Genomic DNA, 24,561 nt, shown 5'->3' on the forward strand with positions numbered 1-24,561 from the left:
CAATACCTCTGAAACAGTTCAAGCAGTCACAGGTTATTACATAGTACTATGAATATGTTCAATTTCTTTCACTTCTCTTCTAAGACCTAAATGAAACAAACTGCAATTGGAAGGGATGAAAAAGGAAGCAGCACTGAGCATTCCACTATGGCAGTCTCCCCAGGTCTACATTTCTCCCAGATTCCATTTTTCAAAACTATGTATTTCTCTTCCATCTAAACAAAATCTTCATTCACTAGCCTAATAAAATATAACTTTTTTCATTTCTTCAAAATATTTTATACTGTATTAATCCTATCATAACTAATAGCATTTTTAAAAAATCAACTCACCTGAAATTTATTATTTAACATTGGCAAACATGAGAAGTTTTCTAAAGTCTTCTTTGAAATCTCTATCCATTTAAAACCTGCTTTTCTTTTAAATTTCACCTCCACCACACTTTCTCTTTTTATGCATATTTTCTCTTTTTATGAATGTATAGTTTTATTATACATTCATTAGACATTATAATAATAAAGACCTTAATTGAGCCTTGTAAACAAACATTAAAGAAATCTTTCCAGCATAATATTCATCAACTTATTCTTACTTTGCTTCAACTTATGGAAATCACCGACTCTCTCCTTGGTAGCCTGCTTTAGTATATCTGCTTGAATTCTGGGTTCAATCTCCAAGTTTGGGCCTGGAATTAAACGCTGAAGAAGATTAGAAGGGTTCTGTTTTGAAGTTCCTGGGTTTCCATTGTGATTTACATGAGAATCTACAACAGAAAAACATCAAGTTAAGGTCATATTTTGCAGAAGAATTTCACAAGACCTGCTTTAGAAAAGCTAAGACACACTGTTGTGTGTTATTGGGTAGTCAGATAGCTTTTTCTTAAAGCTTTATTCTCATTTCTTTAGCCAAATCTTATAACCAATGTGATTCAAGTTGTGTAAAGTTTACTCATCAGTCCCCAAGAGCATCTCCAGTACTAATTATAAACCTATTCACCAAAGGGATATGTGGTAGAAACTGAAAAATTTAAATGGCAATGATACAGCTTGGATGACTCTTTTCCTCCCTCCAAACTCTATACTGCTGTCAGAAATAACCAAAATCCAGTAAGGCTTTTAGAAGTTCCAAGCTCTAAGTAATTTTTATCTACACAGTGACTCACAACTGTTAACTCTTAATTTTGTCTTATTAGTATCCCTTGGATATAACCTTTCTTTCCCCCATTCCATTTTTTCTTCATCAAAGCCTTGATTTCGATCCTTGTTATAATTAATTTTAATCGTATCGATTCTCATTTTAGGGGAACATTTCTGTAAAATAGAATAGATATTCAGTGAAAAAACAGATACATTCATAAGTACAGAGTAGGGAGTTTAAGATAGGTAGATCTAGTAATTTATAGAAGGCCTCCGTGAGATAAATTTGAACACATTTTCAAGAAGGTAAATACATACAAACTGGTAGAGATGAAAGGGAATGTAGTCCAGAGTGGCTGAACAAATAATTCTTCTACTTTTATTTATTTTTTATTTTATGTATGTATGTATGTATGTATGTATTTAATGCTTACAGCACCTGGTCCTCCTGGGTGGTCTCCCCTCCAAGTACTAACCAGGCCCGACCCTGCTTAGCTTCCAAGATCAGACAGGATCGGGCGTGTTCAGGGTAGCATGGCATAGACAAATAATTCTTCTACTTTTAATAAGCCATTAGATAACAGCTTTTTTGAATGATTACTTCTCCTTGAGCTTTTATTAGGTCATTTGAAAATACATAACACTAACTATAAGAATGCTACTTCACTATGCTGCTAAATGACATTTTATTCACTATATAACAATATATGACCAGAAAATTGGTTTTCAAGGAAAAATTTAAAAATAAGACTTCATACCTGGAACCATATTCGGGGAGAGAGGTTGTCCAGTTGGACGATGGGAGGTTGCTTGATGACTTCCATATTGAGAAATAGAAATAGGGGGTTTCTTTAAAACTAAAAGACAATATAGATCCATATTATTCCCAGTGATATTATAATTTTTAAAAATCAACCACAATAAATCTATTGACATTGCACTAATTCTATGATGGTTATTCTAATTTTATAATCCTTATAGTATACATAAAATTAATTTGTGGTTACTAATTGATACATTGTATCATCCATCACAAATTTTGGTGATCAATAACTGACCAGAATATAAGACAGTAGGAACTCTGTCTTGTTCATCACTATGCCACCAACACTTAGAATAATGCCTGGCACATAACAAGAGCTCAACTAAGGCTTGATGAATGGATAAATAAATAAATCTCTTCAGATACAGTGAAACCTTTTAATATAGATAGTGCAAATAAAAACTGTCATTTATAGATTAGGTGAAGCAATGAAAATATGCTACTCCAAGTTGCCCAGATTTTAAATAAAAAACTAAATATAAGCGATACAAGTTGAGATTTTATTTTTGAAGAGGAAAATTTAAGTTGCACCAAGGACTTTACTAAAAAAGACGTATATACTTATAATTGGGACTTCTCCCAATTATAAGTATATAATTGTGGTTGATTTTTATAAGTATATAAAATTTAAGTTGCACCAAGGACTTTACTAAAAAAGACGTATATACTTATAATTGGGACTTCTCCCTTAAGAAATGAAGGAAACAAGAAATAAACATTTCACTCACTACCACTGATTCCACTGCATCCTTAGGCAGCTTAACATGATAGAAAGGCAGAAAGAAAAAACTAGGGAGACTGGAAATAGATAAAGAGAAAAAAATAGAAAAGCCAATCTATAAGATATGGTTAGTAGCACATTTTATTCTTCTAAAACTTTGGTGTGGCAGAGACAACGCTATATGATCCTATTTCATTATATTTTTCTTGGGCATAGAGGAAGATCAGCCTTCCTATGGTTAAGGAACATAAGACTGGGTTCTGACCATGAGAATGACCACGAGTGTGACATTTCCAAGTATGGCGATAAAATCCTCCATGCAAATCACCTAAAATCTGTCTTCCCTTTCTGCCACAACTTAGCAGGCTACATATGAAGATGGTGGCATCAAATAATGGAAGGGGACACCACTTGGAGAACTACAAAGAGTCATTCAACCTGCATCAGACTATAATATGAACAATAAATTGACACTTATTGTTTTAAGCCACTACAATTTGAAGGCTGTTAATACACCATAGCCTAGTCAATCCTAACTAGTATACTCGGGTTATTGATAATCCTCAAAGTTTATTTCAATCACTCAATTTTGTTTATCATTACATAGGTCTCTAAACTTAAGAACTCAAAAAGTTTAAAATTCATGCAAAGAAAATAACCTACTCAAATTTACAGAATACTGAAGTTTGCCTTATCTCACTGTGTTCCTATTACCTTGTTCCTATTGCCAGCTGCAATGCCCACCACCCACTTCTTCACATAAGACAGCTAAATAACAACTCTCAGCTAACATCTTTAAAGAGCAGTACCTCACCAGGTTTAACAATACAATTTTATTTGCTAACAGACTCTGATGACACTAAACATCTGGTAGATGTATTTGTCAGTAACAATCTACAAATTTGTTCATCACTGTTGGACCATTGCTGGTGCCAGCACTTTACAAACTAGACGACAGCACTACAACTATTAAACAAGAAGTGATCATACATATCCTTAGCTTATATGATAACGCCTCCTGCTCAAGAACAAGGTAACAAGCTGGATTAAGAGCCTTTATAAAACAACCAGAGGAGTTTCAATCTAATATAGCAGACACAGAGTAGTGATCTGGAGCCCTTATGAATTTGACATGAATACTATATATTTCTACAGAAAGTTTAGAAAAACATTAAAGCAAAAAGAAATGTAAAAGTAGCTATAATTTCATCACTTAAAGATACCACTGTTACCATTTTGAGACTCTCTTTGATGTTTTGGGGGTTTTTTTCTGTACGTTTTATTATATACCTTAAACAAAATTAGTATCCCATCATACTATCTTATAATCTGAGTTTTTACTGTTTTCCTCTGCATTTAAAAAAAAATTTTTTATTGAATTTATTGGGGTAACACTGGTTACTAACATTATATAAATTTTAAACGTACAACTTTATGATACATCTGTACACTCTATTGTGTACTTACCACCCTTAGTCTCCTGTCACTGTACATTTGACTCCCTTTAGCCTCTTCATCCTCTCCCAACCCCCTTCCCCTCTGGCAATCACCATTCTATTATCTGTATCTATGAGTCTGGTTTTTTTGTTTGTTTGTATGTTTATTTTGTTTGTTAATTTGTTGCTTTTTTTATATCCCACATGAGTGAACTCATATAGTTGTCCTTTTCTATTTGACTTATTTCACTTAGCATGATACTCTCAAGATCCATCCATGTTGCAACAAATGGCAGTATTTCATTTTTTATGGCTGAGTAGTATTCCACTGTATATATGTACCACATCTTTAGGTCAGCCTTTGAAGGATACTTAAGTTGTTTCCATGTCTTGGCTATTTTGAATAATGCTGCAGTGAATATATGGGTACATCTAACTTTATGAATAAGTGTTTTCAAATTTTGGGAGTAGATACCCAGAAGAGAGATTGCTGGGTCATAGAGTAACTCTACTTTTAATTTTCTGAGGAACTCCCACACTGTTTTTCAGAGTGGCTTAACCAAATTACATCCCCACTAGCAGTATGTGAGGGTTCTCTTTTCTCCTTATCCCCTCCAACACTTATTTTTTGTCTTACTGATAATAGTCATTCTAACAGGTGTGAGGTGGTATCTTATTGTGGTTTTGATGTGCATTTCCTTTATAGCTAGTAAATTTTTTTTTTAATGCCTACAGCACCTGGTCTTCCTTGGTGATCTTCCATCCAAGTACTAACCAGGCCCGACTCTACTTAGCTTTTGAGATTAGACAAGACAGGGCACGTTCAGGGTGTCATGGCTGTAGATAATATAGCCAGTAAATATGAACATCTTTTCATATATCTGCTGTCCATTGTATGTCTTCCTAGGAAAAATGTCTATTCAGGTCCTCTGCCAAATTTTTATTGGATTGTCTGTTTTTCTTGTTGTTCAGTTATATGAGTTCTTTATATATTTTGGATATTAACCTCTTATTGGAGATATTGTTTGCAAATATACTCTCCCATCCACTTGGTTGCATTTTTGGTTTTCTGAAGGGTTTTTTGCTGTGCAGAAGCTTTTAAATTTGATGTAGTCCCATTCATTTATTTTTCATTTTACTTCCCCTGCCTTTGGGTCAGGTTCACAAAAACCCTCTCAGACCAAGGTCCACAAGTTTAGTGCATATGTTTTCTTCTAAGTATTTTATTGTTTCAGGTCTTACATTCAAGTCTTTAATCCACTTTGAGTTAATTTTTGTGTATGGTGTTAAAGAGCAGTCTACTTTTATTTCTTTTTACATTTGTTTTTTCAGTTTTTACTTTCTCAACTTTATGTTCTTCACTCCTTTGTCGAAAATTAGTTGCCTATCTCTCTGTGGGTTTATTTCTGTGCTCTCAATTTTGTTCCATTGGTCTGTGTGTCTGTTTTTCTGCCCATAACATACTGTTTTGATTACTATAGTTTTGTAGTACAGTTTCAAGTCAGGAAGTGTGATACCTCTGGCTATGTTCTTTTTTTCTCAAGACTGCTTTGGCTATTCAGGGCCTGTTGTAGTTCCTTACCAATTTGAGAACTTTTTGTTCTATTTCTGTAAAAAATCTCACTGGGATTTTGATGGGGCTTGCATTAAATCTGCATATTGTTTTAGGGAATATGGCCATTTTAACAGTGTTAATTCTTTCAAAGCATGAACACAGACTATCATTCCATTTCTTTGTATTATCTTCTATTTCTTTCAACAATGTCTTGTAGTTGTCAATGCATAGGTCTTTCACTTCGTTTACTCCTATTTTATCCTTTTTGTTGCACTTGTAAATGGGACTGTTTTCTTAATTTCTCTTTCTGATATTTAGTTGTTAAAATATAGAAATATAATGGATTTTTGTATGTTGATTTTGTATCCGCCAACTTTACTGTATATTTGTTTATTGTTTCTAATAGTCTTTTGGTAGAGCCTTTTGCATTTTCTAGAATCATGTCACATGCAAACAGTGACAGTTTTACTTCATCATTCTCAATTTGGATGCCTTTTATTTCTTGACTTCCAGTACAATGTTGAATAGTAGTGGTGACAGTGGGCATCCTTGACTTGTTCCTGACCTTAGAGGAAAAGCTTTCAGTTTTTCACCATTGAATATATATTAGCTGAGGGTTCGTTATATATGGTCTTTATTATGTTGAGGTACTTTTCTTCTATACCCTTTTTATTGAGTGTCTTAACCATAAATCGATATTGTATCTTCTAAAATGCCTTTTCTGCTTCTATTGATATATGATTTTTACCTATTCTTTTGTTAATGTGGTATATCACATTGATTGCACATGTTGAACCATCCTTCCATCCCTGGAATGAACCTGATTTGATCATGATATATGATCCTTTTAATGTATCGATTTACTAGTATTTTGATTAAGATTTTTGCATCTGCTCAAAGAGATATTGGCCTGTAATTTTCCTTTTTTGTGTTGTCCCTGTCTTGTTTTGTTATCAGAGTAATGCGTGCCTCATAAAATGGGTTAGTAAGTATTCCATCCTCTTCAATTTTTTGGAAGAGTTTGAGAAAGATAGGTATTAAATTTTCCTAGAATGTTTGATAGAATTTACCAGTGAAGTTACTTGGTCCTGAGCTTTTGTTTTTTGGGAGGTTTCTGACTATTGTTTCAATTTCTTACTAGTGATTGGTCTATTTAGAATTCCAATTCTTCATGGTTCAGTCTAGGAAGGTTATATATTTCTAAGAATTTGTCCATTTCTTTTAGGTCATTGAATCTGGTGGCATACAGCTTTTCATAGTATTCTTGTATAATCCTTTGTATTTCTGTGGTGTCTGTTTTAAATTTTCTTTAATTCTGACTTTATTCATTTAAGTCTTTTCTCTGTAGTGAGTCTAGCCAGAGATTTGCCAATTTTATTTATCTTTTTCAAAGAATCAGCTCTCTGTGTTTGATTGATTTTTTTCTATTGTCTTTTTGTTCTCTATTTCATTTATTTGTGCTCTAATTTTTATTATTTCCTTCCTTCTTCTGAGTTTGGGCTTTGTTTTCTTTTTTTCTAGTTCTTTAAGGTATAATGTTATATTGTTTGAGATTTTTGTTTCTTGAGGTAGGCCTGTAGTGCTACGAACTTCTCTCTAAGTACCACTTTTGCTGCATCCTAAAGATTTTGGTGTATTGTAGTTTCATTTTCATTTGTCTCTATATATCTTTTGAGCTTTTCTTTGATCCAATGGTTGTTCATAAGCGTGTTGTTTAACAACCACATACTGTGTTTTTTTTTTTCAGCTTTCTTCTTCCAGTTAATTTCCAGTTTCACATTGTTGTATCGGAAAATATATTTGGTATGATTTAAATCTTCTTACATTTATTGAGACTAGTTTTGTGCCCCGATATATGGTCTATCCTTGAAAATGTTCCATGTGTACTTGAGAATAATGTATATTCTGCCCTTTGGGATGGAAAGTTGTATAAACATCATTATGTCCATTTGGTCTAATACGTTATTTAAGGCTGATATTTCCTGATTTTCTCTTTGGATGATCTATTCATTGCTCTCAATGGGGTATTCAGGTCTCCTACTATAATTGCATTTTGTCAGCTTCTCCTTCCAGGTCTGTTAGTAACTGCTTTATGTATTTTAGTGCCCCCAGGTTGGCTGTATATATATTGATAAGTATTATGGCTTCTTGATGAGTTGTCCCCTTTGTCATTATAAAATGTCCACCTTTGTCTCTTGTTACTTTTTTTATCTAGAAATTTATTCCGTCTAATATAAGTACAACTATAATCACTTTTCTCTGGATGACATTTGCTTGAAGTATCATCTTCTTAGCCTTTCACTTAGAGCCTATGTTTGTCTTTGTAGCTGACATGGGTCTCCTGAAGGCAACATATAGGTGAGTCTCCTTTTTAATAGACTCCACTACTCTTTGCCTTTTGATTGGTGAGTTCGGTACATTTATACTTAAGTATTGATATATGAGGACTTACTATAGCCATTTTATGTTTTGTTTTCTGGTTGCTATGTATCTCCACTTTTTCTTTTCCCTTGAGTTTCTATCTGCTATTTTAGTTTGGTGGTTTTCAGATTTTGTTACCTGCTTCCTTTTATAAAGAGGGTTCTCATCTCTCTAATTTATTTAGTGGTTACCATTAGATTTATGTAGAAAGATGTTTCATATATACAATAGTTCTTTTTCTTATGACTGAATTTTACTTTCATTCACCTGTGTAAGTTCTGTCGTTTTCCTCCTCCCGTTTTGTTTTTGTTGCCATGAATTTTTCCTTTTTATGCTGTGCATTAGTTTCTAATTTGCAGAAGTTATAATCTTTTAAAACTGTTTTCCCTCTTGAACCTTTATGCTATAATTAAGTGTTCAATACCTTATTCTGAAATAGAGATGCAAGTTCCTGTTTCTTTCTCTGAATCCTGTCATCTTAAAGTTTTGTATACTTTGTCTTTTTGATGAAGAAGAGCTCCTTTTCACATTTCTTGTAATGCAGACCTTGTGGTGGTTAATTCCCTTGTCTTCTATCTGCGAGAGGCTTTATTTCCCCTTCATGTCTAAAGGACAACTCTGCTGGATATATTATTCTTTGCTGGTGGTTTCACATACTTCACTCCACTCTTCCTGGCTTATAAGAATTCTGCTGAAAAATCTGAAGATGATCTAATTGGGTTTCCTTTTTAGGTTAGTCTTTTTTCCCTGGCTGCCTTGAGAATTGTTTCTTTGTCATTAGCTTTTGACAGTTTTAATATAATATGTCTTGGAGAAGGTCCTTTTGCACTGAGATAATTAGGCATTCTGTTAGCTTCTTAGATTCAAGGGCCCAGCTCTGTCCATAGATTTCAAAAGTTCTCATCGATTATTAGTTTGAATAGGCTCTTTGTTCACATCTCCCTCTCTCCTCCATCTGGTATACCTATTACTATATTTCTCTTTCCAATGGAGTAGAATAGTTCTAGTAGAGATTTTACATTTTTTTAAATTAATTCTCAGTTTTCTTTCTACTTCCACCTGAGTCATTTCTACATTTCTATCTTCAAGCTCATTACTTTTTTTTTCCATCTGGTCTGTTTCCAATGCTCTCTAATGCACTCCTCATCTTATTGAGTTTTTCAGCTCAAGAATTTATTTGGTTCTAATTTATAATTTCAATCTAATTGTAAATTACTCCTTTTGTTTGTTGATATTATTCCTGACCTCAATGAACTGCCTTTCTGAGTTTTCTTGTATTGCGTAGTTTCTTTCAAAACTGCAATCTTGAACACTCTGTCATTTAAATCAGGGGTCTCCAATCCCCGGGCATGAACCAGTACCAGTCTGTGGCCTGTTACGAACTGGGCTTTCACAGGAGGTGAGTGACATGTGAGCAAAGCTTCATTTGGATTTGCAGCCACTCCCCAGCAACAGCATCACCGCCTTAGCTCCGCCTCAGATGATCAAGCATTAGATTCTCATAGGAGCACTGGTCTCTGGTGCCAAAAAGGTTGGGGGCCACTGATTGATTGATTTTTATTTTTAAATTTTTAAAAAACATTTCACCTCCCATAGTTGGATTTCTGTCACCACATAATTGACCTCTTTGACCCACTCTACCTCCCCCTCCCACCTACCCTCTGGTCCATGTTCCTGGGTCTCTGATTGTTTGTCCTGCTCATTTGTTGCTTTTAGGTTTCTATCCCGCTTATAAGTGATATCATGTAGCTTTCAACTTTTTCTGTCTGGCTTATTTTGCTTAGCATGATTATATTATATCGAGGTTCATCTATGTTGTTGCAAATGGCAGTGTTTCTTTCCTTCTGCTGACTTTAGGCTTCGTTTGTTCTTTTCTAGTTTTTTAAGATGAAATGTTAGGTTGTTTATTTGGGCTCATTCCTGGTTTTTGAGATAGGCCTGTAATGATACGAACTTTCCTCTTATTACCGCTTTTGCCGTGGGAGACTGCTGATTTCAATCACAGTCTTCCACGTCTTTGTGTTTGGTTTCTGGAGCCTTTTCATTTTCCTTCTGTGCTACTGTTACCTTGGTTATTCATGGTACTTGATGGATTGTTCCTCTACCTGGGCATTTGAGGTGGGGTACTCTTCTCTTTTTTAAGTATTGTTTTGCTCTTAACAACTCTGCAGGCTGATAAAGTTGAGGTCTTTCTTTTGCTTTCCAATAGACGGTGATATAGCTCAAGGTTTTGTTTTCTCTTATCTGCTCTCCTGGCACCTCAGGGATCTTGGTCTGGCAGTGTCACCTCAGTCATGGAAAATTCCCTGTATTCTCCAAGGTGGTGGGTAGCCCATCTGTGTCGAAGTCACCTTGGTCTTAGATCCCATAGGGAGCTGTAGCAGCCAGTGGGGCTCTAGGCATGAGAGTTCCCAGCTTTGCCTCCTTGTAATCAGAGGCTGCCCAAGCAGAGAAAGAGTCCATTAAACACCATGAACAACCAAGGTGACAAGGCATCTCAGAAAGAAAGAGAAAAATCTCCAGAAAATAAGCTTACAGACATAGAAATATGCAACTAAAATGACAGAAAATTCAGGATAGTACTTCTGAAAAACTCAGTGAGTTCCGAAACGAGTCATATCAACAATTTCAAGAATTGAAAAAAACAACTAGATGAGCAGAGCAAGGAGACTGAAACCCTCAAAAAGAACAGAACTTCTGGAGATAAAAAAACACACTGCAAGAGTTGAAAAATGAAATAGCAAGCTTGGGAAATAGAGTCAACCAAATGTAGGAAAAGATCAGTGATATCGAAGACAGAAATCTAGAGATAAATCAGAAGGAAGAAGAGAGAAACCGAAGAATGAAAAATAATGAAAGAGAAATTCAAGAACTGGCTGGTACCATCAGGAGAGGAAACATAAGAATAATAGGCATTATCAAAAGCGAGGAAAAGAAGCAGAGACTAGAAAGCATTTTCAGATAGTGGATGTGAGTTTCCCAAATTTAAGAAATGAAATGAAGCTTAGAATTCAAGAAGTCAACAGAACACCCAATTATCTCAACCCAAAAATTCCTTCACCAAGACACACTGTATTAAAATTATCAAAAATCAACAACAAAGACAGAATTCTCAGGGCAGTCAGGGAGAAGAAAATGGTAACTTATACAGGAAAACCCATTAGATTATCGTTGGATTTCTCAGCGTAAACCTTAAAAGACAGAAAGGAATGGAATCAAATATTTAAACTATTAAGTGAAAGGAACTACCAGCCTAGAATAATGTATCCAACTAAGCTCTCTTTTGGATATGAAGGAGAAATTAAGACCTTTCCAGACATACAAAAATTGAGAGAATTCTCCATTATGAGGCCTATACTACAGGAAAGACTGAAAGGGGTCAGCTCACCTAAAACAAAATAAGAACAACAACAAAAATACATAATTAGGAGTAAAGTGACTATTAGGCAAATAGAAGCAGAGGAGTGCAACTAAGAACAGGGCATTATAGCTTAAACAATAAGAAGTGAATTGTTATAACAAGATAGTAATAAACATTCAGCATACATAGGGACAAACTGAGACAACAATAACTAAAAAGGGGAGGATTCAAAGATTCAAATTCGCAAAAGGGAGATAAGGCAAGCACAGAAGAAAATGCATGACTGTATAAATATATAACTATCCTTTACATATTTGTAATGGTAACCACATACCAAAGATTCAGAACTGAAGTATATAACATAAAATAAGAAGAACCAGAGGCAAAACCCACAAAAGCCAACCAAAATAAAGAAAACAGAAACATAAGGACAAGGAAACAATGGAAACATCGAGCTACCAGAAAGCAAAAGATAATATGGCTATAAGAAGACCTCATATTTCAATAATCACCCTAAATGTAAATGGACCGAACTCACCAATAAAAAGGCATAGAGTTGTAAAATGGATCAAAAAACAAAACCTAACCATATGCTGTCTCCAGGAGACACATCTCAGCTCCAAAGACAAATATAGACTCAAAGCGAAAGGGTGGAAAATGATATTTCAAGCAAATGGCATTCAGAGAAAAGCGAGGGTAGCGGTACTAATATCAGACGAAATAGACTTCAAAATAAAAAAGGTAAAGAAAGATACTGAGGGACACTTCCTAATGATAAAAGGAATCATGCACCAAAAAGACATAACACTTATTAATATCTATGCTCCCAATCAGGGAGCCCCAAAATATGTAAAGCAATTACTAGCAGAACTAAAGGGAGAAACAGACCAAACAACTATCGTAGTAGGGGATCTAAATACCCCACTGTCGGATATGGATAGATCATCCAAGCATAAAATCAATAAGGAAGTAACATCCTTAAATAACACATTAGACCAACTGGACATAACTGATATTTACAGAGCCTTCCATCCCAAAACAGCTGCTTATACATTCTTCTCTAGTACACTGGAACATTTTCAAGAATCAACCTCATACTGGGACACAGAGATAGCCTCGAAATATAAAAGGGGTGAAATCATACCAAACATATTCTCTGATCATAATGCTCTGAAACTAGAGATCAACTGCAAAAAGCAAGCAGGAAGAACCACAAATACATGGAGATTAAACAACATGCTACTGAAGAATAACTGGGTCAGAGAAGAAATAAAAAGAGAGATCAAGAGATACATAGAAACGCATGATAATGATAGTAAAACATATCAAAACTTTTAGGACATGGCAAAAGCAGTCATAAGAGGAAAGTTCATATCATTACAGGCCTACCTCCAAAAACAAGAATGAGCTCAAATAAACAACCTAATGCTTCATTTTAAAAAACTAGAAAAGGAAGAACAAATTAAGCCTAAAGTCAGCAGAAAGAAAAAAATCATCAAAATTAGAGCAGAAATAAATGAAATTGAATTAAAAAAAAAATAAGAAAAATAAATACAACAAAGAGCTGGTTCTTTGAGAAGGTTAATAAAATTGACAAACCCCTGGCTAGACTCACTAAAGAAAAAAGAGAAAGGACACAAATAAACAAAATCAGGGATGAAAGAGGGGAAATTATGACTGATATCGCAGAAATACAAAGGAGCATGCAAGACTACTATGAAAAAGTATATAACACCAAATATAATAACCTAGAAGAAATGGATCAGTACTTGGAAAAATACGACCTTCCTAGACTGAATCATGAAGAAGTGGAAAATTTAAATAGACCAATCAGCACTATGGAAATTGAAACAATCATCAAAAATCTACCAAAAAGTAAAAGGCCAAGACCAGACGGCTTCGCCAGTAAATTCTACCAAACATTCAAAGAGGATTTAATACCTATTCTCAAACTCTTCCAAAAAAATTAAAGAGGAGGCAATACTTCCCAACTCTTTTTATGAGGCCAATATTACCCTGATACCGAAACCTGGTAAAGATAACACAAAAAAAGAAAACTACAAACCAATATTCCTCACGAAAAAAATGCCAAAATTTTAAATAAGATACTAGTGAACCAAATACAGCAACATATTAAAAAGATTATACACCATGATCAAGTGGGCTTCATCCCAGGGGCACAGGGATGGTTCGACATATGCAAATCGATTAATGTGATACATCACATAAACAAATTGAAAAATAAGAATCATATGATCATATCAATGGATGCAGAAAAAGCCTTCAACAAGATACAGCATGCATTTATGATTAAAACACTTAACAAAATCCGTATAGAAGGAAAGTAACTTAACATAATAAAGGCCATATATGACAGAACCTCAGTCAACATCATACTTAATGGTGAAAAACTAAAGACCTTCCCTCTAAGATTAGGAACAAGACAAGGCTGTCCACTGTTCCCATTGTTATTCAATATAACACTGGAGGTCCTAGTGAGTGCAATCAGACAAGAGAAAGATATAAAAGGCATCCAAATAGGAAATGAAGAAGTCAAACTGTCACTATTTGCGGATGACATGATTCTCTATATAGAAAACCCTAAAGACTCCACAAGAACACTACTAGAAACAATAAGCAAATACAGTAAAGTTTCTGGTTACAAAATCGACGTTCAAAAATCCATAGTGTTCTATTACTCTAATAATGAAGTGTCAGAAAAAGAAGTGGAAAAAATAATTCCTTTCGCAATTGCAACAAAAAGAATAAAATACCTAAGAGTAAATTTAACAAAACAAGTGAAGGGCCTATATAATGAAAAGTACAACACCCTATTAAAAGAAATTGAAGCAGATTCAAAGAAATGGGAAGATATTCCATGTTCTTGGATTGGAAGAATCAACATAGTTAAAATGACCATATTACCTAAAGCATTATGCAGATTTAATGCAATCCCCATCAAAATCCCATTGGCAGTTTTTAAAGAAAAAGAACAAAAAATCATCAGATTCGTATGGAAGCACAAAAGACCCCAAATTGCCAAAGCCATCCTGAGAAAAAAGAACAAGGCTGGAGGCATCACTCTACCCGACTTCAAATTATACTACAAAGTGACAATAATCAAACGGCATGGTATTGGCAAAAAAACAGACACATGGACCAGTGGAACAGAACTGAGTCCAGAAGTAAACCCATATTTATATGGACAAATAATTTTCGACCAAAATGCCAATAACATACAGTGGAGAAAGGAAAGCCTTTTCAGTAAATGGTGCTGGGAAAACTGGAAAGCCACCTGCAAAAGAATCAAACTAGACTGTTGTCTATCACCACATACCAAAATTAACTCAAAATGGATTAAGGACTTGAATATAAGACCTGAATAATAAAATGCACAGAAGAAAATATAGGAACTAAACTCAAGGCCCTTGGACTTAAAGAGGATTTTATGAATTTGACCTCAAAGGCAACGGAAGTAAAAGCAAAAATAAGTGAATGGGACTACATCAAACTAAAAAGCTCTGCTCAGCAAAAGAAACTGTCATCAAGGTAAAGAGACAACCATCAGAATGGGAAAATATATTTGCAAGCAATACCTCCAACAGGGGCCTAATATCCAAAATATACAAAGAATTCATACAACTCAATAACAACAACAAAAAAAACAAACGATCCAATCAAAAAATGGGCAGAGGACCTGAACAGACACTTCTCCCAAAAGGACATACAAATGGCCAACAAATATTTGAAAAGATGCTCAACATCGCTAGCTATTAGGGAAATGCAGATCAAAACCACAATGAGATACCATCTTACACCTGTTAGAATAACTATAATCAACAGGACAAGTAATAACAAATGATGTGGAGAAAAAGGAACCTTCATACACCGCTGGTGGGACTGCAAATTGGTACAGCCACTATGGAAAACAGTATGGAGGTTCCTCAAAAAAAAACTAAGAATTGAGCTATCATATGATCCAGCAATGTGTCAACTGTATATTTATCCCAAAGACTTGAAAACTCATATCCAAAAAGCTATTTGCACACCAATGTTCATAGCAGCATTATCCATGGTGGCCAGGACATGCAAGCAACTGAAGCATCCTACGATAGATGACTGGATAAAGAAGCTGCGGTACATATATACAATGGAATATTACTTAGTTATAAGAAAGATGAAACACTGACATTTGCGACAACATGGACTTCAAGATAATCATGCTGAGCAAAATAAGCCAGACAGAAAAAGTTGAAAAATCACGTATCACTTATATATGGGATACAAACCTAAAAGCAACAAATAAACAGGACAAACAGAGACTCATGGACATGGATAATAGACTAGTGGTTACCAGAAGGTACAGGGTAGGGGAGGAAGGGGGAGGTAGATGGGGTAAAGCGGGTCAAATATAGGGGAAAGGTGAAGTGGGTAAAGGGGATCTAATATATGGTAGCTGAAGGAAACTGGACTTTGAGTGGTAAATACACAATAGAATATACAGATGTCAAATTATAATGTACACCTGAAAATTATAAAATTGTATTAACCAATGTTACTCCAATAAAGTTAATTTTTAAAAATTAAAAAAAGTATAGCACCTACAATTATGTATAGTACATAATACTTGCTAATAATAATGAATAACTATGTTACTAAATTATGTATTTACTATACTATACTTTTTATTATTACTTTAGAGCTTACTATACTTATAAAAAAAATGTTTGCCGTAAAACAGTATGCTGTGTTATGCCAACAGTGGCCTCATACATCTCATATTTACTGCTCTTGATTGCATCATTTTCTGATGTGCTTGACTTAACCTTGTGTTGTCTGGTACAGTAACATGGTATACACATTTTTAGCCTAGGAGCAATAGGTGATATCACATAGAGTGTAAGTACACTCTATGATGGTCGCACAATGATGAAATTGCCTAACAACACATTTCGCAGAACGAATCCCTGTCGATAAGCTGTTTTTGACTGTACCCAACTCCAGTCCACTTTAGCCATTCTGTCCCACCTCAGAGGGGTGAAAATATCTGAGAAATATTGGTAATGTTCACAGTCCACAAGTTCAAGCTCACTGAAAGACTGAGACCTAATCATAGGACTACAGAATGTTTTCCCTCCCCATCACATTAATAAAGGCCTATTTACAGCAATTCCTTTTACCTAGTACATCATGTCCAACTACCTAGAAAAAATTATGGTCAGAAGCACAGCGACGTGAGGGGTGGTCCCCTTGTTCTCTCCCCTTGAGACTAGAACAAGTTAAACAGCTATAATCCAATGGAAGATTCCCAGGCTAACACACAGACATTTGTGAGAGATCTGGCATCAAAGCCTCTGAAGATGGGCCAATCAGGCAAGCAAAGAAAGAGGAAAGGGAGAGAGCACAGTTGGGTGCTGTGGACACAGCCCAGAGCTCCCTGTGGGACTCAAGGATAGGGGAGGAATCAGGTTGCAGTATGCACTCTCTACAGCCTCAAGCATTCCTCTGAGTGGATCAGCATATATGACAGAACCCAGTGATCAGGGCAGAGACTGAATACAGAGGTATGATAGCTGTATTCTAGCAGCCACCATTGCCAGGCAGAAAACGAAGTCTCAGGGCGTGGCCGCCTCCTGCCCCACTCCCAGAGCTAGCAGCGGGCCCCAGGGGAAACAGCAGCAAGTGTCGTGCTACAAGCAGGGTATCTGCAATCCTGAGAACTGAGGAGACAGCTTCTACGTGGCAGATTCATACCGAGTCTGGTCCTAGTGACAGGGGTGGAGATACAGAGGCGAGGCAGCTGATGCCTGGCAGTTGCCATTACTGGGAGGAAAACAGAGCCACAGGCACACAGGTGGCCCCTTTTAACCCAACCTACCCTCACCCATGAAGGCAGAGCCTGGTGGAGGCACCTGGAACACTTCAGGCAGCACAACACTGCATCTGGCTGCTTGGGCAGCACCAGGACTTCAGGGGCTCAGAACCCTGTTGCCCACCATTCTACCATAGCAGTGAAGCCCTGAGACTGATATGGCCTGGTTGCAGAGAAATCACCCATCTCCCCAGGGAATGAAAGGCATTTTTTGCCACCCAGCAGAGATTTGGGAGGCCTTGACAATGCAGGAAGCTTTTGCGCCACCTACTGGAAAACAAAAGGAAAACTCTTCTTATCAAACTAAAGAATCATCCTTAATAACAATAAAATGTTTTAACCCTTTTCCCATTTAGAAAAATAAGTGTAGCTCACTGCAAGCTTTAATTTAACATCATACATAGAAATGCTACATTTTCTAGGATTTGACATTTTCAGCAATCGAGAATTACTATATTTTGTAAATGGAAATACCACAACTAAAGACAGAATATGCTATAAATGGAATGATGTCATTTGTTTCCAAAGACTATCAATATATTTCTAGAGCAATGTGAAAATAATAATAAAAGCAGGATATTTCGTGGCAGACTTTGGTGGTAAAGTTAGGACTGTAATCCATGAGTTATCTTAAGGTATACACTGCAGCTGCAAGCACCGCCAGCAAGTATTCTCAGGGCAAACAGGAAATAGGTTAAAAAGCAGAGTGCATGCCCACAAATGCCTAGGTAAAGAAACAATCCATTAAATACCATGAACAACCAAGGTAACAATGCAGCTCAGAAAAAAAAAATGAAAAGTCTCCAGAAATAGATATAGAAATGTGATTAAAATGACAGAGATTTCAAGATTACAGTTCTAAGAAAACTTAACAAGATGCAAGAAAACTCAAGCAGTTGAAGGAACTCAGAAATAAAATCAATGAACAAAAGGAATACTTTACCAAAAAGAATAAAACTTTAAAAAAGAACCAAATAAAAATTCTGGAGCTGAAGAACTCAAGGAAAGAGATGAAGAGTGAAATAGCGAGCTTAGGAAATAGAGCTGACCAGATGGAAGAAAGAATTAGTGATATCGAAGACAGAAATCTGGAAATGACACAGATGTAAGAAGAGAGACTTGAGAGTAAAAAAAAAAAACTGAAGAACTCTACGAAAACTATCTGACTCCATCAGAAAGAGAAATATAAGAATAATGGGTATATACCAGAAAAAGAGAGGGAGAACAAAGAGCCTATCCAAACAAATAGTTGATGAGAACTTCCCAAATTTATGGAAAGAACTGGAACCTCGAATCCAAGAAGCAAACAGAACACTTAATTATCTCAATTCAAAAAGGCTTCTCCAAGGTACATTATATTAAAACTGTCAAAAATTAGTGACAAAGGAAGAATCCTCAAGGCAGCCAGGGAAAAGAAGACAGTACCTACAAAGGAAAACCCATTGATTACCATTGGATTTTTCAGCAGAAACTCCACAAGCTAGGAGGGAGTGGAATCAAATATTTGAATTATTGAAAGAGAGAAATTACCAGCCAAGAATAATATATAAATACGAAGGAGAAATAAAGACCTTTTCAGACATATGAAAGCTGAGGAAATTTTCTACCACAAGGCCTGCATTACAGAAACTACTGAAGAGTTATTCTACCTGAAACAAATAGACAAAAAGATACATAATTATGAGTAAGATGACTAACAGAGAGAAACAAGAAATTGCAATCCTTATTCAGGATAGGATATTATATACTTAAATATTATATAATAGTTAAAGAGGATAAAAATATTTAAAAAGAGAAGAAGGCAATAGTTACTACAACTAAGAAAAAAAAAACTCACAGCATAAATAGGGATAATCTGAGACAATAAAAACAAAAAAGAGGCAGGGGTAAAGGTCTGAATTTCTAAAGAGGAATGGAGATAAGACTTATGCAGAAGAAACTTTCTTTTACATAAACTTAATGATAACCACACACAAAAAAATCCAGAATCGAGACACATAACATAAAAAGAGAGGAAAAAATCATAGAATATCACCAAACTAAATAACAAACAGAAACACAAGGGCAAAGAAACAATGTGAATACTGAACTACCAGAAAACAAAAGATAAAATAGATATCAATAATCACCTAAATGTAAATGGACCGAATTCACCACTAAAAATGCACAGAGTAGCAGATTGAATCAAAAAACAAAACCTAACCATATGTTGCCTTCAAGAGACACATATCAGCTGAAAGGACAAATACAGACTCCAAGTGAAAGGGTGGAAAACAATACTCCAAGCAAGTGGCATCCAGAGAAAAGTGAGTGTAGCTGCACTTGTATATGACAAAATAAACTTTAGCATAAAATGGTAACAAGAGACAAAGAAGGACACTTCAAGATGACATAATACTTGTCAATATATATATGTCCCAACCAGGGACCACCAAAATATATAAAGCAACTACTAACAGAATAAAAGGAGAAACTGAGAAAACCACAATTATAGTAGGGAATCTAAAATACCCCATTGACAGAAATGGAAGATCATCCAAACGGAAAATCAATACAGAAATATCAGCCTTAAATGACATATTAGATCAATTGGGCATATTGATATTTACTGAGCCTTTCAATCCAAAACATCAGATCACACATTCTTCTCAAGTATACATGAACTCTCAAAAACAGACCCTATGTTGGGACACAAAACTAGCCTCAACAAATTTAAGAAAACTGAAATCATACCAAGCATATTCTCTGACCATAATGCTTTGAAATTGGAGATCAACTATAAAAAGCGGGAAAAACCACAAATATGTGGAGATTAAACAACATGCTACTAAAGAACATCTAGGTCAAACAAGAAATACAAGGAAATATCAAAAGCTACATAGAAATAAATGAGAATGAAAATATCAACATATAAAAACTTTTGGGATATAGAAAAAACAGTATAAGAAAGTTTATATCATTACAGGCCTATCTCAAGAAACAAGAAAAATCCCAAGTAAACAACCTAACATTATATCTTAAAGAACTAAAAAAGAAAAAGAAATGAAGCCCAAAGTCAGCAGAAGGAAGAAAATAATAAAAATTAGGGCAGAATTAAAGGAAATTGAGAAAAGGGCAATAGAAAAAATTAATGCAACTAAGAGCTGGTTCTTTGAAAAGATTAACAAAATTGACGAACCCCTGGGTAGACTCACTAAGGAGAAAAGAAAAAAGACACAAACAAAATCAGAAACGAAAGTGGAGAAGTTATGACAGATACCACAGAAATACAAAGGATCATGAAATAATACTATGAAAGATTATATACCCCAAATTCAATAACCCAGACAAAATGGACAAGTTCTTAGAAATATACAACCTTCCTAGACTGAATCACGAAGAACCAGAAAATCTAAATAGACCAATCAACAGTAAGGAAATTGAAACAATCATCACAAACCATTCAAAAAGTAAAAGCCAAGACTAGATGGCTTTACTAGTGAATTCTATCAAACATTCAAAGATGATTTAATACCTGCCCTTCTCGAACACTTAAAAAAAATTGAAGAAGAGTTAATACTTCCTAACTAATATCAAAACCTGGTAAGAATAACACAAAAAAGGAAAACTACAGACCAATATCTCTAATGAATACAGATACAAAAATCCTAAACAAAATACTAGCAAATGGAATGCAACAATACATTGAAAAGATTACACACCACGATCAAGCGGGGTTCATTCCAGGGGCACAAGGATGGTTCAATATACACAAATCAATCAACATGATATACTACATAAACAAAATAAAGGATACAAATCATATGCTTACATCAATAGATGCAGAAAGAGCATTAGACAAAATACAGCCTCCATTTATGATTAAAATACTTAATAAAATGGGTGTAGAAGAAAAGTACCTCAACATAATAAAGGCCATATGTGATAAACTCTCAGCTAATTTATAGTTAATGGTGAAAAACTGAAAGCTTTCCCTCAGATCAGAAACAAGACAAGGATGCCTATTCTTACCACTCTTATTCGATATAGTATTGGAATTCTTAGCTAAAGCAATCAGGCAAGAGAAAGAAATAAAAAGCATCCAAATTGAGAATGAATAAATCCAATTTCATTTTTTGCAGATGACATGATTCTTTGTATGGAAAATTCTAAAGACTCCACCAAAAAACCATTAGAGACAATAAACAAATAGAGTAAAGTTAAAGGATACAAAATCAATGTACAAAAATCCATCATGATCCTATACACTAATAATGAAATTTCAGAAAAAGAAATGAAAAAAAAAATTCCTTTTGCAATTGCAACAAAAAAGAATAAAATATCTAGTAATAAACTTAACAAAGTATGCGAAGGACCTATACAATGAAAACTACGAGACATTATTAAAAGAAATTAAAGAAGACACAAAGAAATGAATATTCTGTGTTCATGGGTTGGAAGAATCAACATAGTTAAAATGGCCATATTACCCAAAACAGTGTACAGATTTAATGCAATCCCCATCAAAATCCAAATGACATTTTTTAAAAAGAAATAGAACAAAAAATCATCGGATTTGTATGGAATCACAAAAGACCCCAAATAACCAAAAGCAATCCTAAGAAAAAAGAACAGGACCGGAAATATCATACTGCCTGACTTCAAATCAAAACAGCATGGTATTGGCAGAAAAACATATACACAGACCAATGGAACAGAATTGAGAGTCCAGAAATAAACCCACATATACATGGGCAAATAATTTTCAACAAAGGAGTGAAAAACATACAATGGAGAAAAGAAAGCCTCTTCAAGAAAGGGTGCTGAGAAAATTAGAAAGCTATATACAAAAGAATGAAACTAGACTGCCATCTGTCACTATTCACAAAAATTAACTCAAAATGGATCAAAGACCTAAATATAAGACATGAAACAATAAATTGCATAGAAGAAAACACGGGTACTAAACTCATGGACCTTAGATTTACAGAGGATCTTATGAATTTGACCTCAAAAGCAAGGGAAATAAAAGCAAAAATAAACGAATGAGACTATATCAAACTAAAAAGCTTCTGCACAGCAAAAGATATCATCAGCAAAACAAAGTAGCAACCAGCTAAATGGGAGAAAATATTTGCAAACAACACCTCCGACAAGGGGCATATATCCAAAATATATAGAGAACTCAGACAACTCAACAACAAAACAACAAGCAATCCAATTAAAAAGTGGGCAGAGGACCTGAACAAACACTTCTCCCAAGAAGACATATAAATGGCAAATAGACATGAAACCACAATGAGATACCACCTCACACGTGTTAGAGTGGGTTTTATCATCAAGACAAGTAATAACAAGTGTTGGAGAGGTTGTAAAGAAAAGAACCCTCATGCACTGCTGGTAGAAATGTAAACTGGTACAACTACTATGAAAAACAGTATGGAGGTCCCTCAAAAAAATTAAGAATAGAATTATCATGTGACCCAGCAACCCATCTTCTAGGTATTGACCCCAAAATTTTGAAAACATTTATCTGTAAATATATATATGCACCCAAATGTTCACTGCAGCATTATTCATGGTGACCAAGATATGGAAACAACCAAAGTGCCCTTCGATAGATGATTAGATAAAGAAGATGTGGTACATATACACAATGGAATATTTCACTGTCATAAGAAAAGATAAAATATTGCCATTTGTGACAACATGGTTGGATCTTGAGATAATCATGCTATGCAAAATAAGTCAGACAGAAAAAGTTGAGAAGCATATATGTGGGATATAAAACTGAAAGCAACAAACGAACAAGACAAAAAAAAACTTATAGACACAGACAACAGTTTAGTGGTTTACCAGAGGGAAAGGGAAGAGGGGACAGGTAGATAAGGGTAAAGGAGGTCAAATATATGGTGACGAAAAGAAATTTAACTTTGAGTGGTGAACATACAATACAATATCCATACGATATATTATTGAAATGTACATTTGAAACCTATATAATTTTATTAACCAATGTCACTCCCAAAAATTTAATAAAATAAAGAAAAAGAAAGAAAAAATTATAAGTCACACTAAAAGGCAAAAAGCGTAATTTGAAGAAAAAGAGCAAGCATCAAAACCAAAAACATTGCAGAGATATTAGAATTATCAGACTGGGAATTTAAAATAACTATGATTAATATGCTAAGGACTCTAATGAATAGAGTAGACCGTATGTAAAAACAGATGGATAACATTAGTAGAGAAATGGGAATCCTAGAAAAAATAAAAAAGAAATGCTAGAAATTAAAAACACTGTAACAGAAATGAAGACTGTCTTTGATGGGCTCATTAATAGACTGGACACTGCTAAGGAAAGAAGCTCTGAACTAGGGGATATATCAACTGAATCCTCGGAAATAAAAAAGAAAAGAGAATAAAGACTGGAATAAAACTAGAACAAGGTATCTAGGACAACTATAAAAGATCTAACATATGTGTAATGGGAATACCAAAAGAAGAGAAAAGAACAGAAGAACTATTTGAAATGATAATGATTGAGAATTTCCCTGAATTAATGTCATATGCCAAACCACAGATCCAGCAAGCTCAAAGAACACCAAGCAGGATAAATGCCAAAAACAACAAAATCCCTCCAAAAAACTTACGTTGTAGCATATAATTTCCAAATTACAGATAATCAAATATGAATGCCTCTAATATGCCATGTCACTGTAGACAGTGTCTGCATATACAGATGTTTTTGGCATTAATGCTAAATTTATGCGGAATATATACATTTTTGGTGTTTTTCCCAGTTCTAAATTACAGTGCTACAACCATTGTAGGAGTTAATATGGCAAATTCATATTGTAAAAATCAGACTTGAATTTGTTGGCATCTAATCAAAAGTAGCATTATTCATCCATTTTTATTCTAATGAACTGGTTGTACACTTTTTTTTAGAAAGTAGAAGCAAGATAGGATTTTTGCTCTGCTGAAGTCATTCATGTATGAAAGACATTTGAAAACCACTGTCTGATAAGGACAGTATATCTAAAAATGGTCAAGATAAAATCTCAAAGACCTCTTGCATTCTCATTTCATTTTACCCCAACTCTGGAATTTCCTGGTGGTTAAGGTAATAAATAATGAGAGTAGACCAATGAAAAAAATAAACCAAGATATTATACATTTAGGGTAGTAATAATACAATTTTAACTTGAAAACTATGGTGAAATGGACAACAGTTTAAAAATTATATGTTTAAATGTA

The 24,561-nt window shown here is 34.7% G+C and overlaps 1 protein-coding gene and 1 pseudogene across 4 annotated transcripts in view; both read right to left on the minus strand.

Annotated features, from left to right (window-relative positions):
- The window catches only part of GOLM2 (golgi membrane protein 2), an 83,588-nt gene that overhangs the window by 25,436 nt on the left and 33,591 nt on the right, over positions 1 to 24,561 (minus strand). For 2 of the 4 annotated variants that reach the window (XM_039888272.1, XM_039888274.1), the window contains exons 7-8: positions 1,895 to 1,993; positions 593 to 685 (exon numbers count right to left, since the gene is read on the minus strand). In XM_039888272.1, the coding sequence (XP_039744206.1) occupies positions 593 to 685; positions 1,895 to 1,993 (192 nt within the window). Of the gene's footprint in view, positions 1 to 592; positions 764 to 1,894; positions 1,994 to 24,561 lie in introns of all 4 variants that reach the window. The other 2 variants (XM_039888271.1, XM_039888273.1) reach the window with 1 other exon arrangement.
- Positions 1,564 to 1,681, minus strand: LOC120581024 (uncharacterized; annotated as a pseudogene).

The sequence above is a fragment of the Pteropus medius genome, unplaced genomic scaffold (assembly GCF_902729225.1).
Source record: "Pteropus medius unplaced genomic scaffold, Ma_sr-lr_union100, whole genome shotgun sequence".
Taxonomy (NCBI): domain Eukaryota; kingdom Metazoa; phylum Chordata; class Mammalia; order Chiroptera; family Pteropodidae; genus Pteropus; species Pteropus medius.